The sequence below is a fragment of the Mobula hypostoma genome, chromosome 5 (genome assembly GCF_963921235.1).
Source record: "Mobula hypostoma chromosome 5, sMobHyp1.1, whole genome shotgun sequence".
NCBI classification, from domain to species: Eukaryota; Metazoa; Chordata; class Chondrichthyes; order Myliobatiformes; family Myliobatidae; genus Mobula; species Mobula hypostoma.
Window position 1 is genome coordinate 121,909,932 of NC_086101.1, and position 26,404 is coordinate 121,936,335.

Here is a 26,404-nt window from a genome sequence, read left to right on the forward strand (position 1 = left end):
AATGTTTATGCCAAATTAAGACAATCTTCTGCCTGTGCATGATTCTTATACAGGCATACCCTGCATACTCATGTGTCTTTCTAAAAGCCTTCTAAACACCACTTTAGTATCTGCTTCAATTACTACCCCTGGCAGCCTGTTCCAGACACCTACTGCTCCATGTAAAAAAACTTCTCCCCCTTCACCTTAAATGCATGCCCTTATTAAAGAAAACTAAATAACTAGGTATAATCTGAATCAATAATATGATTTGAACACATCATTGCTGTCAGACCCACTGAGTTCCTTCAGCAGTTTGGGTTTTTTTTCGCTTCAGATTACAGCATCTGAATTCTCCTGTGTCTCTATTTTATTATTACTCCCTACATAGCAGACATTTTATCTTCAACTGTACCATTAACCATTGTACTGTTAATAGCAAGGAACCAAATGATAATTAGGCTCTGAACAAATAACTGTGCTAAGATTTTTATGGGTATTTTAAAATTGGAATTAAGGGAAAAATTACTTGCTTGCCAGAATATTCCTAAATTCTCATTTTCATTGTTTTCACAAATCAAGGGGCAGGTTTGACACCTTTTGTGATAACTTTTAGAAAATCCAGCATGTTTGGGGCAAATAAGTTATTTGATTTGGACAATTTTGTAAAAGCACAAATTCAAACAAATTTGCCTTGTTGCATCAATATAATATTTAGATTACAATGCTCACTTTTGTGTCCAGAGTGAGTTTCAATCTTTTATGTAAATTTGTCTTTGACCAAGTTTACTTTGATAAATCTGAATGATGCATCGGAGAAATGAAGGAGGTCACTGACTTGGATTCTGTATTTACAAATGTTTAAAACATTATCAATCAGCAGCAAGAGACTATTTATACTGCTCTAAAATACAGCAGTGAAGTTGTGTAGTATAAGGCGTAGTAATCTATTTTACTGATGTGAAGCAAGTATACCATCAATTGTGAATTTGTTGAAGTAATTTATATTCATCCATAATTTCTGATATTCTAACACAACATTTAAATTCATATAAATCTGAATTGCTAATCAAGTAGATTTCTTGTCCTGCAGATTGCTTAGGCGCCATCAAATTTTGTACACATAGTTTGTGCATTTTTACAAATTATTATATCTATTGTATATAAATGTCCACTTTCTCAAAAATGCTCTGAAATTTTGAGCAACTTCTCTGGAAGCATAGAATTATTACTAATTATTATAGTTTTTCTGCTTTCTGTGTACTTTTGTCAAATTTTAAAGTAAAATTAAAACTTACATACCTGTGCATAAGATGGTAATTCTTTTGAAATGTACCTAAAGCTTTTAGCATAGAAGTAAAGCATTTTTAAGCAGTGAACCAATAAGGATTTTCATGAAGAGCCCTGATGAATAAATTGTTTATGTTTAATGTTCACCACAATTAACTTTGATGAGAGGTAAAGTATTGAAATAACTGACTATCACTAATTCATACCAACTTATTTATTGACCTCATTGATGATTTCTCACTTACTTCAAAAATATCTCCTAATTCAGTAGAATATATATATTGAAAGAAAAATATATTTTCAATCACACTTCTCAAGATAAATAATTTCCATCTCTGCAGTAGTTCATTATCGTTCATGTTAGACAGATTCTCAGCTGCAAATTATTTACATTTTATTAGACGATTAATTTCACACTTTAGCCAAAGTCTTTTTCAGTCTGCCCCTATGTGTTGAAATAGGAAAGGAAGCAAATTTACTACTTCAGTGTGTTTGTAATTGTCGATTTGCAAAATCCTTATTGTTTGGTGAAATATTTATCAAAGAAATATCTTTTACCACAGGGTGGCAGTATGATACTAACAGCTTGCTTATTTAATCCTACATGATCAAACACAGTCACTGCATGTGTAGAACTTTAATGTTTTACTGTTCAAAAATTTTAAATGCAAGGACATAGCCTAGAGACTGCTTAACCATTGTGCTTTGTAATGCTTGTTGTAGCCTTGGTTATAAGAACTTAACTGCTCAAAGGTTTAAGTATTCTAGCGACTTGAGAAGGACTCTTGGCAACTTTAACAAAAATTCAATCAAATAATGCTATACTATCTTTTTTTAAATTCTCAGTGGCTGTTCTGAATCACTGATTTATTTGCAACAAAAAAATCAATTAGTCTTAAATTTATTCATGGATTTCAGTCCTACCGATCAATGCAAGTCCACTCAGCGGACTCAAGAGGACCCAGTTCATCCTAGTTAATGTGTCTAAAGGGGAATTGCCATTGATGCTGTTTTCTCTTTCTCAGGTCAGAGATCAGATCTCACTGTCATGGTCTGTGACACCAAGAAACGACTTTACCCTGCAGCTCCCTAAGCTGCAACTGGAAACCTTGGTATCAAAGGGGCCAAAGGATGGGCTGGAGGTTACATCATTGCAGGTTAGGATCTGATACGATGCATAGAGTTAATCTCAAACTTGGGAGCTGATTGTTCATTATGGCTTAGTGATTCACTGATTGATTTCATTTGCTGTCAGTTAAAGCTCCCTTAATGTCAGTTTTCTTTGCATAATGCCTTGAAACAAAGGCTGGTGAAGTTCCCCAGATTGAAGTAGCTGACATAAACTGACCCTGATTTGCCCTATTCTGCATGGTAATTTAAGCAAAACAGTTACTGGAATTGCTGTAATGAATATGAAAATACCACTGTTAGCAAGCTGTGATACAATATCTCTGAATACAGAAGAAGAAACAGAAGCTTATATGTAAATGTGTCTTCTCTCCATAGTATATGCTACACTGTTTTACTACACAGGGTGTGGCACACATTTTATTGTCATAGTGGGCAGTATTGTATATAGTCTGTGTTCTCCAACCCTATTTTATTCCACATAGTTAGCGTGTGTTATGCTATGTTACACCACAACGTTGTAAGACAGATATTCTTCTGCAGCACATTTAAGTGAATGATAAGATGGGGGTTATATTCCATGGATACTTCTGATGAATCTAGGTTTATGGAGTATGAGTTCAGCAAAAGGAGTGAGAGAGTCATGAGCACAATAACAAATCCAGAGACCCACTATGTTTGCGCTAATCATCAATTATCCTTTGACATTAATTCTGTTTACCAGAACTTAAACCTATAGCCTTGGCAATACATGTGCTCATCTAGATAATCCTTAAATATCTGATTTCAGGCATTGCATTCCAAATTCCGACCTTCTTCTAGTTGAAGAAGTTCATCTTCAGGCCCCATGTAAACCGGGAAAAAGAAGATACCAGCTGTATTCTCCATCTTTGCTTCTCGTAATCTTATGAGTATTCATCAAGTCTTCCTTCAGCGTCTGCCGCTCCAGAGAAATCAACACAAATTTGTCCAACCACTGCTTATAGCGCATGCCCTGTAAACCCAGGCAGCATCCTGGTGAACCTCACCTCCATTCGAAAGCCTCTACATCCTTTTAAGGAGTGACCAGTACTGAATGCAATATTTCAGATGTGGCCTAATCAGAGTTTTATCAAGCTGCACCACAGCTTGCTGCATCTTGAACTCAATGCCTCAACGAAAAAAGGCGAGCATGTCATATGCCTTCTTTACTACCCAATCAACATGGTTAAGTGTCCTGCCATTAGCTATTTACTATCCCTTGAAATTTGATCTTTCAAACTGTAACGCAACAGACTTGGCCAAATTAAACTCCATTTGCCATTTCTGCACCATATCTGTAACTGATCTATATCCTGATACAATTTTCTACACTATCTACAACACCACCAATATATTGTCTGAGAACTTACTAACCCACCCACGCATGTTTTCAGTCCCTGTGGAACACAAGTCACATAACTCAAGGCAGGATAAGTCCCATCGACCACTGGCCTCTGTCTCCTATGCGTCAGCCAATTCTGAATTCAAACTGTTAAGTCGCTCACCTTCGTCACCTCCTCAAAAACTCAATCAAGTTAATAAGATGTGACTTGCCCTGCATAGTCATGCTGACTGTCCCAAAGGACACCATGGTTTTCTAAATGCCAATAAATGCCATTGAACTGCAGCTGCTAAGTTAACAAATTTCACGTCACATGCCAGTGGTAATAAGCCTGATTCTGATTCTACCCTAGTTGGTCATCCCAAAGTGCAGCACCTCACACTTGTCTGCATTAAATCCCATCTTCCATTTCTCAGTCCAATTTTCCAGCCGGTCCAGATCCCGCTGCAAGCCATGATAGTCTTCCTTGCTGTTCACTACACCCCCAATCTTGGTGACATCTGCAAATTTGCTGATAGAGTTAACCACATTATCATCCAGATCATTGATACAGATGAAAAACAACACGGACCCTGTGGCACTCCACTAGTCACTGGCCTGCTACCACTCTCTGGCTTCTCCCACAAAACCAATGTCTAATCCAATCTGCTACCTCATCTTGAATGCTGAGAGACTGAACCTTCTTGACCAGCCTACCATGCGGGACCTTGTCAAATGCCTTACTAAAGTCCATGTAGACAACATCCACTTCCTTGCCTTCATTAACTTTCCTAGTAACATCCCTCAAGTACTCTATAAGATTAGTTAGACATGACCTACCACACACAAAGCCATGCTGACTATCCTTAATCAGTCCTCTTCTATCCAAATACTTATACATACAGTCCCTTAGAATACCTTCCAATAACTTTCCCACTACTGATGTTAGGCTCACTGGCCGATATATATTTTTAGAGCCTTTCTTAAACAACGGAACATTGGCTATCCTCCCATCCTCTGTACTTCAACCTTCGCTGACGATGATTTAAATATCTCTGCTAGAGCTCCAGCAATTTCTGCACTTGCTTTCTGCAGGGTCCAAGGGAACACCTTGTCCGGCCTTGGTTTGCCTCAGGACAGCAAACACCTATTCCTCTGTAATCTATATAAAGTCCATGATGTTGATGCCACACTGCCTCGCTTCTATAGACTCTATGCTACCTCTCAGCTTCCTTAGCTCCAGGGAAAACAAATCCAGAGTATCTAACGTCTCCATATAACTCAAACACTTCAATTCCGTAAGGTCTAAGTTCAATATCCTGTACATAAAAAGCAAACGTCATGTGCACAAGAAGGACACAATCACTCACAACAAATAGCAATCTCTCTGTACACAAAATATAGACATCATCTACATAGGAAGCGATTCTTGTGTACAAAAGCAGATTAATTGTATAAAGAAATACAATCACCAAGTACCACTGGAAGGTAACAACTCATGCATAAGGAGAAAAAACACAGGAAAAAAGAAGCAAATCAATTATAGTAAACATATATTGAATAGATTTAAAAAAACGTTCAAAAACAGAAATGCTGTATATTTTTAAAAAGTGAGGTAGTGTCCAAAGATTCAATATCCATTTAGGAATCGGATGGCAGAGGGGAAGAAGCTGTTCCTGAATTGCTGAGTCTGTGCCTTCAGGCTTCTGTATCTCCTACCTGATGGTAACAGTGAGAAAAGGGTCTTACACAGTGAGTGGTAGGCCACTGAGGGGTGCTGTAAAACAAAAGGATCTGGAAATACAGGTCCATAATTCATTAAAAGTGGCGTCACAGGTAGATAGGGTCATAAGGAAAGTTTTTGGCACATTGGTCTTCATAAATCAATGTATTAAGATGTTATGTTAAAGTTTTATAAGACATTGATGAGGCCTAATTTGGAGTATTGTGTGCAGTTTTGGTCACCTTCCTACCGGAAAGATGTAAATAAGGTTGAAAGAGTACAGAGAAAATTTACAAGGATGTTGCTGGGTCTGGAAGACTAAGTTATAAGGAAAGTTTGAATATGTTAGGACTGTATTTTTTTGGAACATAGAAGGTTGAGGGGAGATTTGATAGAGATATACAAAGTTATGAGGGGTATAAATTGGGTGAATGCAAGCAGGCTTTTTCAGCTGAGGTTGGGTGGGATGACAACCAGAGGTCATGGGTTAAGGGTGAAAGGTGAGAAGTTTAAGGGGAACATGAGGAGAAACTTCTTCACTCAGAGGGTTATGAGAGTGTGGAATGAGCTGCTAGCACAAGTGGTGCATGCAAGCTCGATTTCAGTATTTAAGAAAAGTTTGGATAGGTGCATGGATGGTAGGGTTGTGGAGGGCTGTGGTCCCGGCACAGGTTGATGGGAGTGGCTGTTTAAATGGTTTGGCATTGACTAAGTGGGGCTGAAGGGCCTGTTTCTGTGTTGTACTTTTCTATGACTCTATGATAGATGCTCATAAAATTATGAGGGGCATTGGTAGAGCAAATTGCAAGAATTTGTTTCCTATAGTAAGGATTTCTAAAACCAGAGGTGTAATGTGAGAGGAAGATGTTTAAAGGGGAGTTGAGGGGTAAATTTTGCACGCAAGGGGTAGTTAATATTGAGAATGAGCTGCCAGAGGAGCTGGTGGAGGCAGAATCAGTAATAATTTTTAAGAGGCATCTGGAATTGTACTTGAATGAGTAGAGCTTCAAATGATATGGAGTTAAATATGACAAGTGGGATTAGTATAGATCAGCATGATGTTTGGCTTAGTTGCAGTGGTCCAAAAGGCCTGATTTATGCTTCACAAATCTATGACTCTGTGACTCATAGAAGATTTGCATTTCATGTATAGCAGGATTGCATTTTGTCTACAGGAAGGTTGCTATTCATGTACAGGAATTTCTTTTCTCATATACAGCAAATATTTATGCAGGATATTTGATTCCTGTGATATATGGCATTTGTTTCAACAATTGTGTCATGATCTGATTCTTGTGCAGTTGGTGATTATTTCTACAGGAGGTTAACGTCAACGGTTGTTTTATTTTTATTCAGTGATACAGCACGGTAGCAGGCCCTACCGGCCCAATGAGCCCACGCCGCTCTATAATACCCATGTAACCTATTAACCTACTAACCCCTCGGCCTTCGGAATGTGGGAGGAAATTGGAGCACCCAGAGGAAACCCACACAATGATGGGGAGAACGTACAAACCCTTTACAGACAGCAACGGGAATTGAACCAGGGCTCCTGGCACTGTAGAGCATTGTGCTAACCACTATGCTACCATGCTGCTTAAGCAGATAAAGTCTGTACCTTCTGTACAGGAGGGTTGCTTATTCTGTACAGCATCTTGTGAGGAAGGTGATTGCCTCCTGTTTCAGGTCTTTTCCTTCTTGAGCACAAGCCTTTGTTTCCAGTGACAGAACAATATAGCTCAGGAAATGGCTCCTTGGCCTACGATACTTGTTCTGACCATGATACCAATTTAAGCTGCATATTTGCCTGCACACAGTCTATATCCCTTCGTTCTAAATGTATCATAAAATTTGCCGCTTCCACCACTTTCCCTGTTTGTATATTGCAGGCACATAATGTGCCCCATAAATCTCCTTTAAACTTTCCTTCTCTCACCTGAAAGCTGTACACTCTAAATTGACATTGCCTCCCTAGGAAAAAAAGCTCTCTTTACCCTATCTATTCCTCTAAAATTTTATATACTTCTATCAGATTCCTCCTCAGCCTTTGATGCTCTTAAGTAAACAATTCATGTTTGTCCAACCTCTTCTTAAAGCTAATACTCTCTAATCCAGGCAACATAAATGGAACCACCTCCAAAATCTCCATGTGTGGTGACCAGCAGTGTCTGCAGTACTCCAAATGTGGCCTAACTAAAGCTTTATGCAGCTGCAACATGATTTCCCGACTTTCATGTTCAGCACCTAGACTATTGAAGGCAAGCATGTCATATGTTTCCTTTACCATCCAATCTACTTCTGTTGACTACTTAGGGGTTTGCTTCTTACGAAGTCTGCTTCTTGTGTGCAGAGGGATTGCTTCCTGAGCATTGCGCAGTTGTGCCTTGTGCTCGGGAGTTGGTTTAGCAGTACCTTCACCAGCAGGTATGCAGCGGTTCAAGAGAGTGATGCACTGTCATTTTCTTATGGGCAGTTTGGGGTGGGCAATACATGCTGACCACACCAGTGAATCCTAGATCCAGGAAAGGATAACGTGTTAAATCGAGCAAGTCTGTACAGGTGAGTATAATGCAAATACACTGATTTTAATAAGAAACAGCAGTCGATTCTGTGGAGGGCAATGTTTGCTCACTAGATCAAGAAATACATGGAATTCCAGAAGGAGCCAAAGGATCAGGAAATCAAAGTGGAGCACCTAAGGAATTTTGTGTTTGCAAAATAGGCTTGTGGAAGAGTATTGTAACTTTGAGGAAAATGTTTTAGGAAATAATGATGAAAGAAGTGTTTGCCAAAACATTTACCACTTTTCTCAGATTACACTAATTCTCAAAATCCAAATTGCTTATTTGGACTGTGAGTTCAATAACCATCCCCAACAAGAGAGAGCTCAACCAATTACCGATGACATTTAATGATTTAATGGCATTGCTCTCACTAAGTTTCCCAGCATCAGTTTCTGGGGGGTCACCGTTGACCAGAAACTCAACTAGAGGGCAAGTGTTATATGGAGAAGTTGGACAGACTTGGGTTGTTTTCTCTTGTGCAATGAAACTGAGGGGAGACCTGATAGAAGTTTATAAAATTATGAGAAGCATACATAGAGTAGACAACCAGTATTGAAATGTCTAATACTGGAGACTGTGCATTAAAGATGAGAGGAGTAAGTTCAAAGGAGATGTGTTGGACAAGGTTTTATAGAGAGTAATGGGTGCTTGGAATGCACTGCCTGGGGTGATAGAATAGAGGTGCTTAAGAGACTCATTGATATATGAATGTGCAAAGAATGGAGGGATATAGATACTGTGTGGGCAGGAGGAACTAGTTTAGTTAGGCATTTAATTAGAGTAAGTAAGCTTCTTGAATTCAGAGGGATTGCTTATCATTACAAAAACATTGTTCCTCCCATTACAGATGGTTTATATCATGTGTACAGATAGTTTGTATTTTAAGTACAGGCTTATGCTTCTTGTGCACAGGAAGTTTGCTTCCAGAGGCTTGGTTCAGACGTACATGGTGATTGCAATCTTTGTTCAGATGACCTGTTTTTACTCATAGAGATGCACAGAACAGAAAAGAGCATGGTGTTTCTTTTTCTGTATAGAAGACTGCTTCTTCTACATAAGGGAATACTGTTGTGTCCAGAGTAATTGCCTCTTTGTTTACAAGGGATTTCATTCTAGTGTACAGTGATTTTGCTATCTCATCCTCTGTGCACATTTTCCTATTATGATCAAAAAACCTTGCTGGATATTGGTAATGTACAATACTGCAAGTCTGATTCACTGGTTCAGTGGTGAAACTGACAGCGGGGCAGCTGCACTGTCTCAGGTGTGGCGAGGATGAGGCCCACAACTCAGGGTCGCCTGTTGTAGTCGCCCAGGGTAGAAGACGCTGAGATGGTGTGCAAGAGTGCAGAACCCTCTGTGTTGAAATTTCTCTTCCACTCATCTCATCTGCATTGTGCAGATTTATCTTTGAAAATATGAAGACTCCCTGGAGATGTTTGAATGCAGAGGCAAGCAGAGGAAGGGGATAACTGTGATGTTGTTGAGGGGCCGATGATCAATGCTGGGACAGGACTTGGCCCTGCTCACAAAAAAGAAGCCCTTCCCTGTTGACGAGGTTGACATATGAATAAACCCCAAGGCCAATGCCTCCTTGATGTTCTCTTCCATAGCCACCATTTCAAGAAGGGAGAGGGGAAGGAGTCAGCTCCTGGGAGAACTAGTACTGAGTAAGAGTTCAATGACACAGTCATATGGCTGGTGTAGAGTCAGAGAGGAGGCCTCCTTTTAACTCAAAACCTCAAAATGATCAGCATATGCAGCTGGAATGCTAGGCACGTTCACACTAACAGTTGTTCTGCCACAGATAGCTGTAGAGGCTAAGACCATGGGTATATTTAAAGTGAAAATAGATAGTTTCTTGATTGGTCAGGGCATCAAAGGTTATGGCAGGAAGGCAGGTGTATGGAGTTGAGTGGGATCCGGGATCAGCCATGATGGAATAGCAGAGCAACTCAATGGGCTGAATGGCCTAATTCTGCTCCTCCTGCTTATGGTCTTATGGACACAAGAAAGGATTCATGGACTGGGGCTTGAGCTGGACCCAGACAGTTGGACAGGCAAGCTGATTCCCACTTTTGATGCACGTTTAGGAACCATTCAATCCATGGGTTGTGTCGAGAGAACAAGGGTAGGCCAAACACCAGCGGCGGTTCAGGCAATTCAACCAGATAGAAGGAGAGCTGTTCCTTTTGTTACCTTCTAGCACAAGTTGGAGGGTTTCTGTGGAAAGGTGGATCTTGCTGGTACCAAAAGGCTAACCATCTAGGGCCTTGGTGTCAGTATTTTGTCTCAATTGCTGAGTTGGAAATCTCTATTCTTGAACCAGAGAGATATCCATGGGGTTCTTGGCTGCCTTGGAGTCAATAAAGGCCTGAAGCTCGTAGGTCCGAGACCTGCATAACAAGGAAGCTGAAAGCAACAGTTGGGGGAAGACGCTTGCAGTGAGAACCAACCTGTCAGAACTCCCCTTCCTGCTGACGGATATCTTCATTTGACTGGGCACTTGGGACATGAAGCCCAAGGAGTCCTGGATGGCCACAATAGAGGCAGGAGCCCATTCTATTGCATCAATCTCATTTTTCCTGAGATAGGTGCATAGGCTCCTCTGTGAACTGGGTACTAGCTGATGAGGGTGAGGGTACAGACTAATGGTGATCTATGGAATAGGTAGCTCAAGACATTCTTTCTTTGTGCCACTCAGTTGCCCAGTTGTCAATCTGAATGGCTAGATTAATCAGGTCAACCAGGCAGTACTGCTCATCATACACTGCGATCTTGTGCTGGACCCCTGCACTCAGTCCCCACTGGTATGCAGTGCTGAGGGATCTCATTCCACCCCATCTCCACCACAAGCATGCGGAACTTCACTGCGTAGTTCCTCACTTTCCCTCTATCTTGTTGCAGACCCAGGAGTCAGTGGGCAGCCTCTTGACCCCATACTGAAAGATCAAAAACTCTCTTGAACTTAACAACAAATTGCCAAAACAACTGGGCTGCAGGGGGACCTTGATACTGTAGAGTGTTGAACAAGCTGAGTGGGAATCCATTTAAGAGATTCACCATGTACGCCAGTTTGCACACATCATCATCATCACCGAACTGACCAGGCTGGGCTTGGGACTGACATGGCTGGGCTTGGGGCTGACATGTCTCCTGATTCTGGCTGTTGGTAGTAACCTATTGGACCGTGGTATGAGAGCAGTAATGGCTGCCACCTGATTCCAGCCGTCTGTAGTGAGTTGCCATACCGTCGTTGCAAAGACTGACACCTGTTCTTCCAGCTGGGACTGTGCTTGCCGCTGTCACACTGCATGAGAAACGTCAGTCAATCTAACTTCTACCGATTTTCGTTTCTCCTCCGTGAACTTCATTTTGCACTGGGCTTGTCCTTCTGAAAGTATCTGTCACATGTGCTGGGTCCATTTTCTTTCTTCAAGACTTACTGATGCAAGTGTGTGCTTCTGGCCCAGGTACAGAGGGAGAGACAATGATGTGGATGAACAGTTCATAGACTTTTAATAAGAATGGTGCAAAATTAAACAAAAAAACATTAAACTCTAGGTCAATAAGACCGTTAACTAAAATTCTCAAACTGGAAGCTAACGCCAACACCGTGGCTAGGAAGCTGTGACTAAATACTAAATGAACACTGCTTCTCTACAGCATCAATCTGAACAGTAGTCTTCTATCCCAGAACGACTATGAAGGTAAGCAGGAACTTAGATGTTGCTGTGCTTTGAAGTTCTGATGTAATCTGTCCTTTTCGTACAGGTCATACTTCTGCCAGAAGTGATTCCAATGATACACAAATCTGAAATTCTGCCTCCTGGACCAATTTCTCAGCCATACATTTATCTGCCAAATCATTCTATTCTTACCCTTACTGATGTGTGGCATAGGCAGGAATCCAGAGATTCCAGTCCTTGAGATCATGCTTTTCAGCTTCTCACCTAGCTCTCTATATTCTTGCTTCAGGACCTCATCCCTTTTCCTGCCTAACATTGGTACCAATATGTACCACAAGTTCTAGCTACTCTTCTTCCTCGTTTGGAATGCTGTGGATCGGATGTGAGACATTTCTCATCCTGCCACCTGGGAGGCACATGCCATCCGGTATCTCTTTTACGTCTTAAGAATCTCCTGTCTCCTCTCCTCACTATTGAATCCAGACTAAGTGTCAGAGCCCTGTCTGCTGTGGCTTTCCCCTGATAATTCACCCCCTCCAGCGGCATCCAAAGCAGTATACCTGTTATTGAGGGGAGTGGTCACAGGAGTACTTTGCACTGCCTGTCCGCCTTTTACCTTTTCCTCTCCTGACTGCCACCCAGCTACCTGCCTCCTGCAACTTTGATGTGATTTCCAGACAGATTTTTCTTCAGCAGTTTGATCGAGGGACAACTGCGCAAGCGCGTGGACTTCAGTGAGTTGGACTGGAGCGAAGTTTAAAAGAGACCGCTTTACCAAGTGGACATGTGAGGAGCAGGAGACAGGGTAGGAGGGCTTTGGTTCGATGGGTCTTCAGTGATAATGGGTCAAGGCCAGGGAGGTTATCTGTGAAGAATAGGAGGAAGTATGTCTGTGAGGCCGGTGGTCTGTAATGAGTATCTGATGTGGGAAGTCCGGGAGACTCCCACCTTCCCGGACGGCCACATCTGCACCAGGTGCATCGAGTTGCAGCTCCTTAGGGAACAAGTTAGGGAACTGGAGTTACAGCTCGATGACCCTCATCTGATCAGGGAAAGTGAGGAGATGATAGAGAGGAGCTATAGGCAAGTAGTCGCACCGTGATCTCAGGTGACAGATAAGTGGGTAACAGTCAGGAGAGGGAAGGGCAAGAGGCAGATACTAAAGAGTACCTCTGTGGCTGTCCCCCGTAACAATAAGTACTCCTGCTTGAGTACTGTTGGGCCGGACTGCCTACTTGGAGGAAGCAACAGTGGTCACGCCTCTGGCACACAGTCTGACCCTGTGGCTCAGAAGAGTAGGGAAAGGAAGAGAATGGCAGCAGTGATAGGAGGCTCTATAGTTAGGGGGTCAGGCAGGTGACTCTGTGGACGTAGGAAAGGAACATGGATGGTAGTTTGCCTCCCAGGTGCCAGGGTCCGGGATATTTCTGATCGCGTCCACGATATCCTGAAGTGGGAAGGTGAACAGCCAGAGGTCGTGGTACATATTGGTACCAACAAGGTAGGTAGGAAAAGGGAGGAGGTCCTGAAAACAGACTATAGGGAGTTAGGAAGGAAGTTGAGAAGCAAGTCCTCAAAGGTAGTAATCTCAGGATTACTGCCTGCGCTATGTGACAGTAAGTATAGGAATAGAGTGAGGTGGAGGATAAATGCGTGGCTGAGGGGTTGGAGCAGGGGGCAGGGATTCAGATTTCTGGATCATTGGGACCTCCTCTGGGGCAGGTGTGACCTGAACAAAAAGAATGGGTTGCACTTGAATCCGAGGGGACCATTATCCTGGCAGAGAGGTTTGCTAAGGCTATTGGGGAGAGTTTAAACTAGAATTGCTGGGGGGTGGGAACCAAACTGAAGAGACGGAGGAAGAGGCTGTTGGCTCACAAATAGAGAAAGCTTGGAGACAGTGCGAGAGAGAGGAGAGACAGGTAATAGAGAAGGGATGCACTCAGACCGATGGTTTGAGATGTGTCTATTTTAATGCAAGAAGCATGAACAAAGCGGATGAGTTTAGAGCGTGGATCAGTACTTGGAGCTATGATGTTGTGGCCATTACAGAGCCTTGGATGGCTCAGGGGCACGAATGGTTACTTAGAGTGCCGGGCTATAGATGTTTCAGAAAGGACAGGGAGGAAGGCAAAAGAGGTGGGGTTGTGGAACTGTTTATCAGAGATAGTGTCACAGCTGCAAAAAAGGAGGAAGACATGGAGGGATAGTCTACTGAGTCTGGAAGTAGATACAGGGCCTCAGGACTCACACCACCAGGTTCAGGAGCAGTTATTATTCCTCAACCATCAGGTTCTTGAACCAAGGGGGATCACTTCAGTCAACTTCACTCACCCCCATCACTGAACTGTCCCACTTTCAAGGACTCTTCATTTCATGTTGTCAATATTTATTGCCTATTTATTTATTATTATTATTTCCTTTTTCTTCTCTTTCTTCTCATATTTACACAGTTCATTGGTTATTTTTGCACATTGGTGGTTGTCTGTCCTGCTGGGTGCAGTCTTTCATTGACTCTATTTTGATTCTTATACTTACTGTGATTGCCTGCCACATAATGAATCGCAGGTTGTATATGGTGACGTATATATACTTTGATAATAAATTTACTTTGAACTATGCTCTCAGTAGCCAGTCATTTCTAGGCCGAGTCAGCTGGATGTTGGACATCATTCACCAGACACTCTTAGCAACTGTAAACTTCAGCCATCCTTTGTGAAACTTAAGTCTTACTTCCATTTTATGGAAAATGCTGCACATGTGCCTTGTGTATGTCTGGAAGGTACCAGTGTGGATCTTCCATTGATCTGATTTGTCAGATTTCACTGTCATCTTCTATTTCACTTTAGTGTGCCCTTGGGGAGGAATCTCTTTAAATAGGTGATTGAGCAAATGTGGATTGCATTTACACAACCTAAATACAAAGATATGTTTGTCAGCCAAATGTTTGAAGTGGGTAAGTGACATATCCTGTGCTATATCCTGATATATATACCCTTGAGCACAGTGTTCTATGAGGTTTGAAAAACTATGAACTCTCTCTTAGACAATGATTCCATTTTGACATAAGCATTTACATGGCCAGTGGTTGTGAAGGAGGTGTACAATATGGTCTATAAGGGGCTGTAAGGACAGACAACTACCTAAATTTTGCTATCGGAGGCATTCACATCGTTTTCTGTTATGGTTTCAACCTGGGCATACGAAGCGTCATTCCAAAGGTTGATGATGATGCAGAACTGTAAACTGCAGTAAGCAATAAGGATGGTAGTACCAGATCTCCAAGGTCTAGTGAAATGAGCACATGTTCTGCATGGATTTTAACATAGATACCTTAAGTTCTTTTTTGAAAATAAGTATAAGGATAAGCAACATAAACTAAATAGTGAAATTTTTAAAAGGTGCAGGAGTTGAAAGAGCTCCAGACTGATATGTTGCCACCCTGGTCCCAAGGTCTTGCAAAGAGTGGCAAAGGAACATTTTCATGGGAGGGGTGAGCAGTCAGATGTTGTTGTACATGTTTGTACAAATTAGATATTAAAGAACAGGATGAGGTCCTGCAGTGTGAATGAAGAGGGCTTGAGAAGAATTTAAAAAGCAGGACGTTTGGGGTAGTAATCTCTGGGTTACTTCCAGTGGCACATGCTAGTGAGAATCTCGCTAAAGAGTGCATGGCTGAAAAGTTGGTGTAGGCAGCAGGGATTCAGTTTTTGGACCATGGGTTCTCTTCTGGGCAGAGGTAACCTGTACAAGAGAAATGGATTACACCGGAACTGGAGGGCCACCAATATCTTGACAGCCAGATTTGCTAGTGCTACTTGGGTGGGTTTAAACTAGATTGGCAGGGAAGGGGGATCTCAGGCATCAGGGAGGCAAAGGAGAGGCTGGAAAGTGATGTAGATATCAGTCACATCAAATTGAATAGGCACAACAGGCAGGAGAATGGCAGGGAGCAAGGAAAGTCTCCACTGGATTAAATTGCAAGAGGTCTGACAGCTAAGGTGGATGAAAGGGCTTGGATAGTTATATGGGATTGGGATATTATAGCCACTATGGAAACATGGCTAAGGGAGGGGCAGGACTGGCAACTTAATGTTCCAGGTTATGGATGCTTTCGGCAGGATAGAGCTGGTGAAAAGGGAGAAAGGGGAGTTGCATTTTTGATTAAGGACAATGTCTTAGTTGGAGTTAGGGATGAAATTCTGAAGAATCATGCAGTAAGGTTTTATGAGTGGAGCTAAGAAATAACAATGGGACTATCATACTGTTGGGATTGTACTATAAAACCCAAGACAGTCAGCAGGACTTACAAGAACAAAAATGCAGGGGTGTGATGCAACTTTGTAAGTATAATAGGGTTGCCATAGTAGGGGATTTTAACTTTCCTAATACAGTATAGTGTGTTCAGGAAACGTTCCTTCGACAATATATTGAGGGCCCTACCAGGGAAAGGGCAAAGCTAGATCACATGGTGCGGCAAGGCGACTGAGGTGACAGTGAGGGTGACCATTATACTAATAGTTTTGAAATGGTTATGGAAAGGGACAGAACTGGTTCACAGGTTACCTTTACAAATAGGGGCAAAGTGAATTCAGAAGATATGAGATAGGAATACATAAAGCTTGATTGAAGTAAGTTGTTGAGTGTGAGGGATCTACCTCCTGTGGGAGGCTTCTAAAGGTGAGACAGGGAGACCTCAAGGTCTCCCTTTTTCTGATAGAGTGAAAGTCATGGCTGGTAGGAGTAGGTGACCTGGATGATGAGGGAGATTGAGACTCAGGACAGGAAAAAGAAGGAGGCATGGGTCGGTTACAGGCAGCTGGAATCAAGTTAATTCCTGGAGGCGTATAAGAGATACAGATGTGTGCTCAAGAGGAAATCAGAAGAGACTGAAAGAAGCATGAAATAAATTTGACAGAGAAGATTAGGGAAAATCCAAAGATATTTATTTTCAGTGAGAAAGATTAACTAGAGAGAGAATATGGTCCCCTAAGACCAAAGGGGACACCTTTGCATGGAGCCGCAGGAGATAAGCAAGGTCTTAATGAATATTTGTCCTCTATTATTACTGTGAAGAAAGACATGAAGACTTTAAAACTAGGAAAAGTAAGGAGGGACATCTTGGGGATAGTCTGCATTACAACAGAGAAAGTGCTGAATGTCTTAAAATATATGAAGCTAGACAGATTTCCAGGGCCTGGCCAGATTTATCCAAGATCACTGGGGGAGGCCACAGAAGAAGTCGTGGGAGCCCTGGCTGAGATATTTGCATCAACTTTCGCTACAAGTCAGGTGATGATAGACAGGAGGGTAGTGGATATTGTGCCTTTATTTAAGAAGGGTGGCAAAGAAAAAGCAGGAAACTATAATTCAATATTTATGGTAGGTAAGTTACTGGAGAGGATTCTGAGGGATAAGATATACCCATATATGGAAAGGCTGGTTTTGATTATGGGTAGCTACCATGGCTTTGTGGATGGGAGATCATGTCTTATGATCTTGAATGAGTTTTATTTTGATGTAGCTCTATGAGGATAGGGCAGTAGAGCTTGTTTATGTGGTTGTTGTTAAGGTTCCACATGATAAGTTGCTCTGGAGATTTAGATAACATAGAGTCTGGGGAGAGCTGGCTAATTGGATACACAGTTGGCTTCTGGGTAGAAAATAGAAGTTGCATCTCAGACTGGAGGTCCATGACTTAGTGGTGTTCCCCAGGGCTTTTTGCTAAGACCACTGTTGTTTATCATCTTTATCAATGATTTGGATAAGAATGCATAAGGCATGGGTTGTAAATTTGCAGATAACACTAAAATTGGTAGGATTGTGGACAATGAAGAAGGTTATCAAAAATTACAGGGTGATCTTGATCAGCTGAGTAACTGGGCCGAGGAATGGCAAATTAAGTTTAATTCGGCTAAGTGCAAGGTATTGCATCTTCGAATGTCAAATCCACACAGGTCTTGCACCGTAAATGGTAGGGACTGAGGAGTGCTGTAGACCAGAGTGACCTTGGAGTACCAGTATATTGTTCACTGAAAATAAAGTCACAGGTAGACCGGGTGGTGAAGAAGGCTTTTGACATGCTGGCCTTCATAAGTCAAGGTGTTGAGAATAAAAGTTGGGAGTTCAGAGTGCTGGTGACTATTCTGTTCGGTTTTGGTTGCCCTGCTGTTCAAAGGATTTTATTAAACTGGAAAGAGTGTAAGAAAAAAAATTGCAACATTGCTGCCAGAACTTGAGGGACTATGTTATAGGAAGAGGTTGGACAAACTAAAACTTTATTCCTAGCATTGTAGACTGAGAGTTGATCTTCTAAATGGGCATAAAATCATGAGGGACAGAGATAAGGTGAACGCAGTCTGTCTTTTTTCCGGAGTTGGAGTTTCAATAACTTGAGGGCATAGGTTTAAAGTGACAAGGGAAAGTTGTAAGTGGAACTTGTGGAACTTCAGTGGTCTCATTATTAGGTACACCTGTACACCAGCTTCTTAATGCAAATATCTAATTAGCCAATCATGTGGCAGCAACTTACTGCATAAAGCATGCAGATATAGTCAACTGGTTTGGTGTGACAACTGAACATCAAAATGGGGAAGAAATGTGATCTATGTTGATTTAACTATGGAATGATTGTTGGTGCCAGATGGGGTGGTTTTGTATCTCAGAAACTGCTGATCTACTGGGATTTTCACGTATAACAGTCTCTAGAGTTTAGAGAGAATGGCGCAAAAAACGACAAAACAGTGAGTGGCAGTTCTGTGGGCAAAAAATGCCTTCTTAATGAGAGGGGTCAAAGGAGAATGGCCAAACAGGAAGGTTAACCATACGCTACAACAGTGGTGTAAAAAGAGCATTTCTGAATGCACAACATGACAAACCTTGAAGTGGATGAGTTACAGCAGCAGAAAACCACGAGCGTACACTCAGTGGCCACTTCATTAGATACAGGAGATACCTAATACAATGACCACTGTGTAGATGTGAAATCAGCTGCCAGAGGAAGTGGTTGAAGCAGATACAATGCAACCGTTAAGACAGTTGCAAAAGGTTTAAAAGGTTATGGGAAAAACACTGGCAAATGGAATTAGCTTGGATGGGGCATCTCGGTCAACGCGGACCAGTTGGCCCAAAGGACCTGTTTCTGTGTTGTTTGACTGTGCAACACCAAAGCGTTGATGTTAGAGCAAGCTGCTTGAAAAGCACATGGAAGCAAACAGCCCAGAAGCAAGTGGATTATGTTAAATACTACAGATGCAGGAAAGCTAAATAAACATTGAAAAATCCTGCAGGTACTCAGCAGGCCAGGTAATGTATTTGGAGAGAAAAACAGTATTAATGTTTAAGCAGATTATCTATTATGCTCTAAGAATATTGAAGGGCTTAGATAGAGTGTATGTGGAGAGGATGTTTCCTATAGTGAGGTGTCTAGGACCAGAAGGCACAGCTTCAGAATTGAGAGACTTCCATTTAGAACTGAGATGAGGGAAAATGTCTTTAGTCAGAGAGAAGTAAATCTATAATGGTGGAATGGCAGAGCAGATGCTCTATGCTGAATGGTCTAATTCTGCTTCTATATCTTTCATTAGAACTGCTCTTAGCTGGCATTCTGTGTTCAGTCCTGGACACCACACTTTTGGAAGAATGTCGAGATTTTACTACACTGCAGAAGGCATTGCTGAAATAGAATAGGGGATGAGGAACCTGTGTAATTTACAGGGACTTAGAAAATTGGATTGTCTTCCAGAAGCATTTGATGGAGTAAATAAATAAGAACTGTTGTTAGTAGTATACAGATCAGTAATTGGGGGTGGGAGGAATACAGAATTAAGGTAACTGGTAAAAGAAAGAGAGACAGCAAAAGACATTTTTGCCCATTGTTGTTGTGACCTGGAATGTGTTGCAGGAAAGGATGATGAAAGCAGATTTATTGGGAACTTGCAAAAGAAAAATGGATAAATACTTAGACGAAAGAAAGCTATGGAAAAAATGTATTGTCATGGGATCCATTAAATTGCTCCACAAAATCAATGACACAGGCAAGAGAAACAAAAAAGAACATACCACAAATTCCTGTTTCCAAGCTTAGTGTTCCCAGGTTAAATTTAAATTGCCATCCATTCCTTTAATTATTCCAAGCTACATGCTAAGATTGTGTTAACAATGTGGCATAGCCCAAAGCATATACAACCTAAACAAGTTTTGCCATGATGGTGCGTAACTTCAAATGCAGAACATTAATGATTGTGCACCAATAATTAGGCTAGGCAGGGCACCATACAACAAAATCTCATTGGTACAAAGCAAGACTCTGAAAGTAAAAATTTCCCACTTCTGATGGGAATGCACTTCTTTCGACGAGAGAAGTATGGTTTACTTGTTAGGAGGAACTCCATTAATCCTACTGTATTTTTGCAGTCTGAGTGAATATAAAGTTACCAGCAACACACATCAAAGTTGCTGGTGAACGCAGCAGGCCAGACAGCATAAAGTTACCAGTACCATTTTGACTCACATCTGTGGTTACTTTCTTAAGCCCATCACCCCGACATGAATATAGGCTGCTGACGGTAGCTGACCAGAATATCCTGTCTAAGTTGTCCCCAGGTGTAGCCCACCTTCAGAGATCCTCTCCCAGGGATGAGGTCTTTGGACCTTCTGCTGGTGTTTCGGTAGGTCTGGGTTTTTATGGGATGGGGTGGCTGGCCCCATTCCCAGTCCTCCTCCTTTCACAGCCAGGCTTGGGACTGTCCATGGTGGAGTTACTTCAGTGATTTATATTGTGACGGGCATTCGGTCCATGATGACAGAAGAGAAGAGTTCGTTTATCTCAACAGCCAGTTTTTTTTTTATTTCAAAATATACTTTATTCAAAAATAAATATATACAATAAACCATTCAATAACTTATCATCCTTTACATACATTTCCATTATACTCAATACATATCCGTATTTATAGCCACCCACCTGGCACTCCAGTAGTTCAGCTTACCATATCATTGTTGAGGGGTATACTCCCCACCCACTGACCCCTCCCACTCCCACGGGTGGAGAAACCTATACTGTGGTCCTTCCCCACCGGGCCCTTGCGGTGGCTGCACCGAGTTTCAGTGCGTCCCTCAGCACGTACTCCTGCAGCCGAGAATGTGCCAGTTGGCAGCATTCTCCCACAGACATCTCCATGTGCTGGTAGATCATCAAGTTTCGGGCCGACCAAAGAGCGTCTTTCACCGAGTTGATGATCTGCCAGCAGCACCGGATGTTGGTCTCCGTATGCGTCCCCGGGAACAGCCCGTAGATCAGAGAGTCCTCTGTTACGCAGCTGCTGGGGATAAAACGTGACACTAGCCCGTCCATCCTCCTCCACACCCTCTTTGCGAACTGGCAGTGTGCAAAGAGGTGGGTCACAGACTCCTCCTCACTGCTGTCCTCCCGTGGGCAGTGGGGTGCGGAGACGACGTTCCGGGCGTACAGGAGGGCTCTGACTGGGAGGGCCCCTCTCACCGCCAGCCAGGCGAGGTCTTGGTGCCTGTTGGTGAGATCTGGCGATGAGGCATTTTGCCAGATGAACTGGACAGTCTGCTCAGGGAACCACCCCACTGTGTCCATCACGTCCTTCTCCTGCAGTGCCTGCAGGACACTACGTGCCGACCACTGCCTGATGGCCCTGTGGTCAAAGGCGTTCTCCTGGAAGAACTTTGCTACATAGGACAGGTATGTCGGCAACGACCAGCTGACTGGGGCGTTGCGCGGGAGTGGGCCAGACCCATCCTTCGTAGCCAGGGCGACAGGTAGAACCTGGGCACATAGTGGTACTTGGTGCCCACATACCTGGGTTCTACACACAACCTGATGCAGCCACATACGAAGCTGCCCATCAGGGTGAGGGCGACATTGGGGACGTTCTTGCCCCCGTTGTCCAGGGACTTGTGCATGACGGTCCATCTCACCCGCTCCATCTTGGATCCCCAGACGAATCTGAAGACAGCCCGGGTGATTTCCGAGCTGTAGGAGCGGGGGACGGGCCAGACCTGCGCCAAGTACAGCAGCCCTGAGAGCACCTCACACCTGATGACCAGGTTCTTGCCCGTTATCGACAGGGAGCACCCTCCCCACAGTCCCAGTTTCTGTTTCACCTTGGCAGTCCGCTCCTGCCAGCTCTTGTTGCACACCTTAGCCCCTCCGAACCAGATCCCCAACACCTTCACGTGGTCAGACCTGATGGTGAAGGGGACGCTGGATCGGTTGGGCCAGTTGCCGAAGAGCATGGCTTCGCTCTTTGTGCGGTTGACCCTGGTCCCCGACGCTAGCTCGAACTGTTCGCAGGTGCCAATCAACCTGCGAACTGACCTCGGATCAGTGCAGAAGACGGTGACGTCGTCCATGTACAGGGAGGTTTTCACTTGGGTCCCTCCACTGCCTGGCAGCGTCACCCTTCTTATGCCCTCATCCCTCCTGATGGCTTCCGCAAAGGGTTCTATGCAGCAGGCAAACAAGACAGGGGAGAGGGGGCAGCCCTGCCTGACTCCAGACCTGATGGGGAAGCTGTCTGTTTCCCACCCGTTGACCTGGACTGCACTATGGATGTCTGTGTAGAGCAGTCTAATCCAATTCCGGATTCCCTCCCCAAATCCCATTTTAGAAAGCACGTCCGCCATGTACGTGTGCGATATCCGGTCGAAGGCTTTCTGCTGGTCCAAGCTGACCAGGCAGGCGTTCACCCCCCTGTCCTGCACGTAGGCGATGGTGTCCCTCAGCAGCGCGAGGCTGTCTGAGATCTTCCTGCCCGGTACAGCACAGGTTTGGTCCGGGTGGATCACCTGTCCCAGAGCAGACTTGACCCTGTTGGCGATAGCCTTGGACAGGATCTTGTAGTCCACATTCAGGAGAGAGATGGGTCTCCAATTTCTAATGTCCTCCCTTTCCCCCTTCTGCTTGTAGATGAGGGTGATGATGTCCTTCCTCATGGCCTCAGACATACTGCCGGCCAGAAGCATAGCGCTGTACACTTCCAGCAGGTCTGGGCCCATCCAGTTCCACAGAGCCGAGTACAACTCAGCCGGTAAGCCGTCGCTTCCGGGAGTCTTACCCGACCCAAAGGAACGGATGGAGCCTGTCAGCTCGTCTAGGGTCAGTGGCTGATCCAGACTCTCCCGCTTGCCATCGTCTGACCTGCGTGATGGACGACAGGAAGTTGCGGGAGGCTGTGGATTCTGTGGCCTTTTCGTCGTACAGACCGGCATAGAAAGACTTGTATGTCAGTATGTCGGTCTGCGAGGACACGACTGAGCCGTCCTCTTCCTTAAGGTTGTGGATCACAGAGCTCCCCCTGTGCACCTTTTGGAAGAAGAAGCGTGAGCACGTCTCGTCCTGCTCCACGGTTTGGACCCTTGATTGGAAGATGATCTTGGAGGATTCGGCGGTGAGGTGCTGGGCTTGCCGGCCCTTCACCTCTCGCAATTCCTCCCTGACATCCACCCCCTTTGACTGCAGAAGGAGAAGTTGCTGCAACTCTGTCTGGAGTTTACGCAGTTCCCTCTGCTCCTGCCTTGCCTTCTGGATACCCTTGCGGATGAAGAACCTCTTAATGTTCTCCTTGGTGGCTTCCCACCAGTGAACTGGGGAATCAAAGAAGGCTTTCAAGGTTCTCCAACCTGTGTACTCCCTGTCTAGTTCCTCGATGTTCTCTGGGGTCAGCAGCTTTACGTTCAGCTTCCAAGTCCCCCTGCCTGCCTTCTGGTCCTCCCGTAAGAGACAGGTGGCTCTCAGAAGGCAGTGGTCAGAGAAGAACACCAACGTGACGTCGGTGGACCTGACCGTGAGGGGCTCTGACGGGAAGAGGAAGTCAATCCGGGAGCGGGCTGAGCCGTCCGATCGTGTCCAGGTGGCTTGCAGCTGTGCTCCACCTGTGGGGGTGCCAAAGGCGTCGCGCAGCTTGGCTGTCTTCACCGTTTCCCTCTGAAGTCTAGAGGTACTGTCCAGCCTGCCGTCGGCGCTGCCAGATCCTGCAGCCGCATCAATGGTGCAGTTGAAGTCTCCGGCCAGAACGACCGGCTGGGACGTCACCAGCAGCTGTGGGAGCTGCTCGAAGACGGCCAGCCGCTCGCTCCGCACGGGGGAGGCGTACACGTTGATCAGCCGGAGCGGAGTGCCCCGGTATTTGACGTCTGCTACCAGGAGGCGCCCCGCAACCACCTCTTTAACTTGGGTGATTGAGAAGTTGCCTCCCCGCAGCAGAATCCCCCGGCCGGAAGCACGACAATCGTTGCCCCCCGACCACACAGACAAACCTTTTTTCCACCACCGTGACCACCTCCGGTAGTTACGGAGATGTGGTAGTCCGCACTCCTGGAGGAAGGTCACGTCGGTCTTTACAGTGTCCAGGTACTGGAGCGTGGTGACGCATCGCCCAGTACTCTTCAAACTTCGCACATTCAAGCACGCCAATTTAAGGTCCGCTATCATTGTAAGTCTTTTATTTTGGCTGCTCTCCGTCCTCAACCTTGCCATCCTGAGCCTTCATTCCCACCGTCTTTGTGAAGTTTTCCACCAACTGTGGGCTCAGGTACTGCTGGTAGTACTCCTCCGTGTGTGGCCGTTCTGGTTCTGGGCCCGGGGGGTTGTTGACTTCCTGGGCTGCTTCCCCTTCCGGCTGCTGGGTGCCAGCCGTGGCTCTGCTCCCAGATTCCCGGAGCTCTGTGTGTCTGCTGCTCTCCGCCTCCTGTACTTGGGGGGTGGCCAGCAGACTTTCTCCCTCCTCTCTCCTCCTCTCCTCCTGTTCTGCCAGCCGCTTCTTCCGCCGGGGCTGCTGGCCTCCCCCAACTCCTTCCTCCTCTGAAGAGGACAGGGTACCAGAGGCTGTGTGGTTCCCTGCCCTTTTCTTGTGTTGCTCCGCCTTCTGTCGCTTGGCCGCCGCCTTTTGGGTCTTTTTGCGTTTTACGACCTTCCATTCCGTTTCCACCTCAGCTCTCCCCTCCTTCATGGACTCCTGCTCGTCGTTTGCTTGGTCCTGGAGGGTCTGCAGTGGGGTGGCAGGTCTTGGGGTGCTTGCACCTTCCTCCCTGGTCTCATCGTCCGTCCTGTCGGGTGCCTCGTCTGCAGCGCTGGCGGGTACATCTGAAACTGCCTGGGCCCTTTCAGGGCCAGCACCTCCCCTGGTCGCCTGTGCGTAGGTGCCCCCACGCCTCGGGCAGGCTCTGTACAGGTGGCCAGCCTGTCTGCAAAGGTTGCAGGACTTGGCCTGCGTGCAGTCTTTGGTCAGGTGGCCTTCAGTTTTGCAGTTCTTGCACATCACCACCCTGCACTGGGCTGCGATGTGCCCTGCCTTGCCGCAGTTTCGGCACACCCTGGGTTGCCCCGCATACACCATGTACCCTCGGTTCCCTCCGATGGCGAAGACAGAGGGGTGTGGATGACGCCGCCGTTGGAATCCAACCTCAGCTTCACCTTGACCTGCCGTTTGCTGGTCCAGATTCCCAGTCCGTCCTTCACGTCCGCTGGTGTTCCTACACTCTCCACATACCGAGCGAGGATTGTAAGGACATCTACCACTGGCACGTGCGGGTTGAACATATGCACCGTGATTGCCCGTTCCTGTTGCGTAGCCGTTGCAAAGAGGGCCTGTGCTTTCAGCAGCGACAGCAGCGCCTCTGTCCCCTTCAGCTGAAGCTGCTGGTACAGCTTCTGTCACCCTGCATCCTGCCGGAAAGTGACATCGAAGAAACCTGCGAAGTCCTGGACGCAGTAGATGTCATCGGGCGTAAATCCGCAGCATTCCATCAAGACCTTCCGGATGAAGGTCTCTCGGGTGAAGCCGGTGCCCCCGTTCCGGTCTCGCACTGTCAGCCTGACAGTGTTCTTGATACCCGGGCCTCAAGCCGATGCACTGCTCGCTGCTGCCATCTTCTTCCTCACTGCTGTCGTCGCTGGTATGGGGTGTTAGATTGGAGGCCAATCAGCATTAGGATCCACCTCATTGAGACAGAGCACCATCGCTCGGTGAGAACCCAATCAGTCACATACAGATGGGGGAGATGATTGTTACACACCTCAGTTACAGTCAGGGTGACTCACAAACACTTAAGCAAATAACTGTACAACCCAAGCTAAAATGTTACAATTGAACTTGAACATCTCACCATAATTCCATGAACACATTTTAAAGCAAGATCAATAAATAATGCTGGTCACCAGGAATGCTGGGGCGAGACTCCCCCCTGCCCCCAGAGCGTCACAATATCTTGTCTGATCAATGTCCTACAATTGAGACTATTCAGTATTTTATTTCTTGTTATATTCCAGTGTATAGTTAGGCTCCTGTCTGGGACCTGGATACCACTATAAAGGTAATAATTTACTCAGCTTCATTAGTGGCGCTGAGAAAAAATATTCTGAGAAGTGCTTTACAGAAAACGTAAGATATGATGTTAAAATATTTAGACATACTGTGTCTTACTATCCATATAAGATTTTTGGTTAAAACAGTTTATCAAAATATTATGGGTTCCTTACCCCTGACAAATCCATATTACATTACACCTGGAATACCAGGACAACACTTCAAAATATAGGGTGCATTGTTTATAGGAAAAGTTATATGATAAGTACAATGGAGATTAGCAAACCAGTGTTATTAAAAATTTCCATCTCAGGGTGGAATTATTTTCTAAAACCTGTCACTTCAATATGGTA

The 26,404-nt window shown here is 44.7% G+C and overlaps 1 protein-coding gene across 3 annotated transcripts in view; it reads left to right on the forward strand.

Moving 5' to 3' along the window:
* The window catches only part of LOC134346982 (coiled-coil domain-containing protein 171-like), a 474,163-nt gene that overhangs the window by 395,284 nt on the left and 52,475 nt on the right, over positions 1-26,404 (forward strand). For all 3 annotated transcript variants that reach the window (XM_063048911.1, XM_063048912.1, XM_063048913.1), the window contains exon 23: positions 2,295-2,426. In XM_063048911.1, coding sequence (XP_062904981.1) covers positions 2,295-2,426 — 132 coding nt within the window. The remainder of the gene's footprint in view (positions 1-2,294; positions 2,427-26,404) is intronic.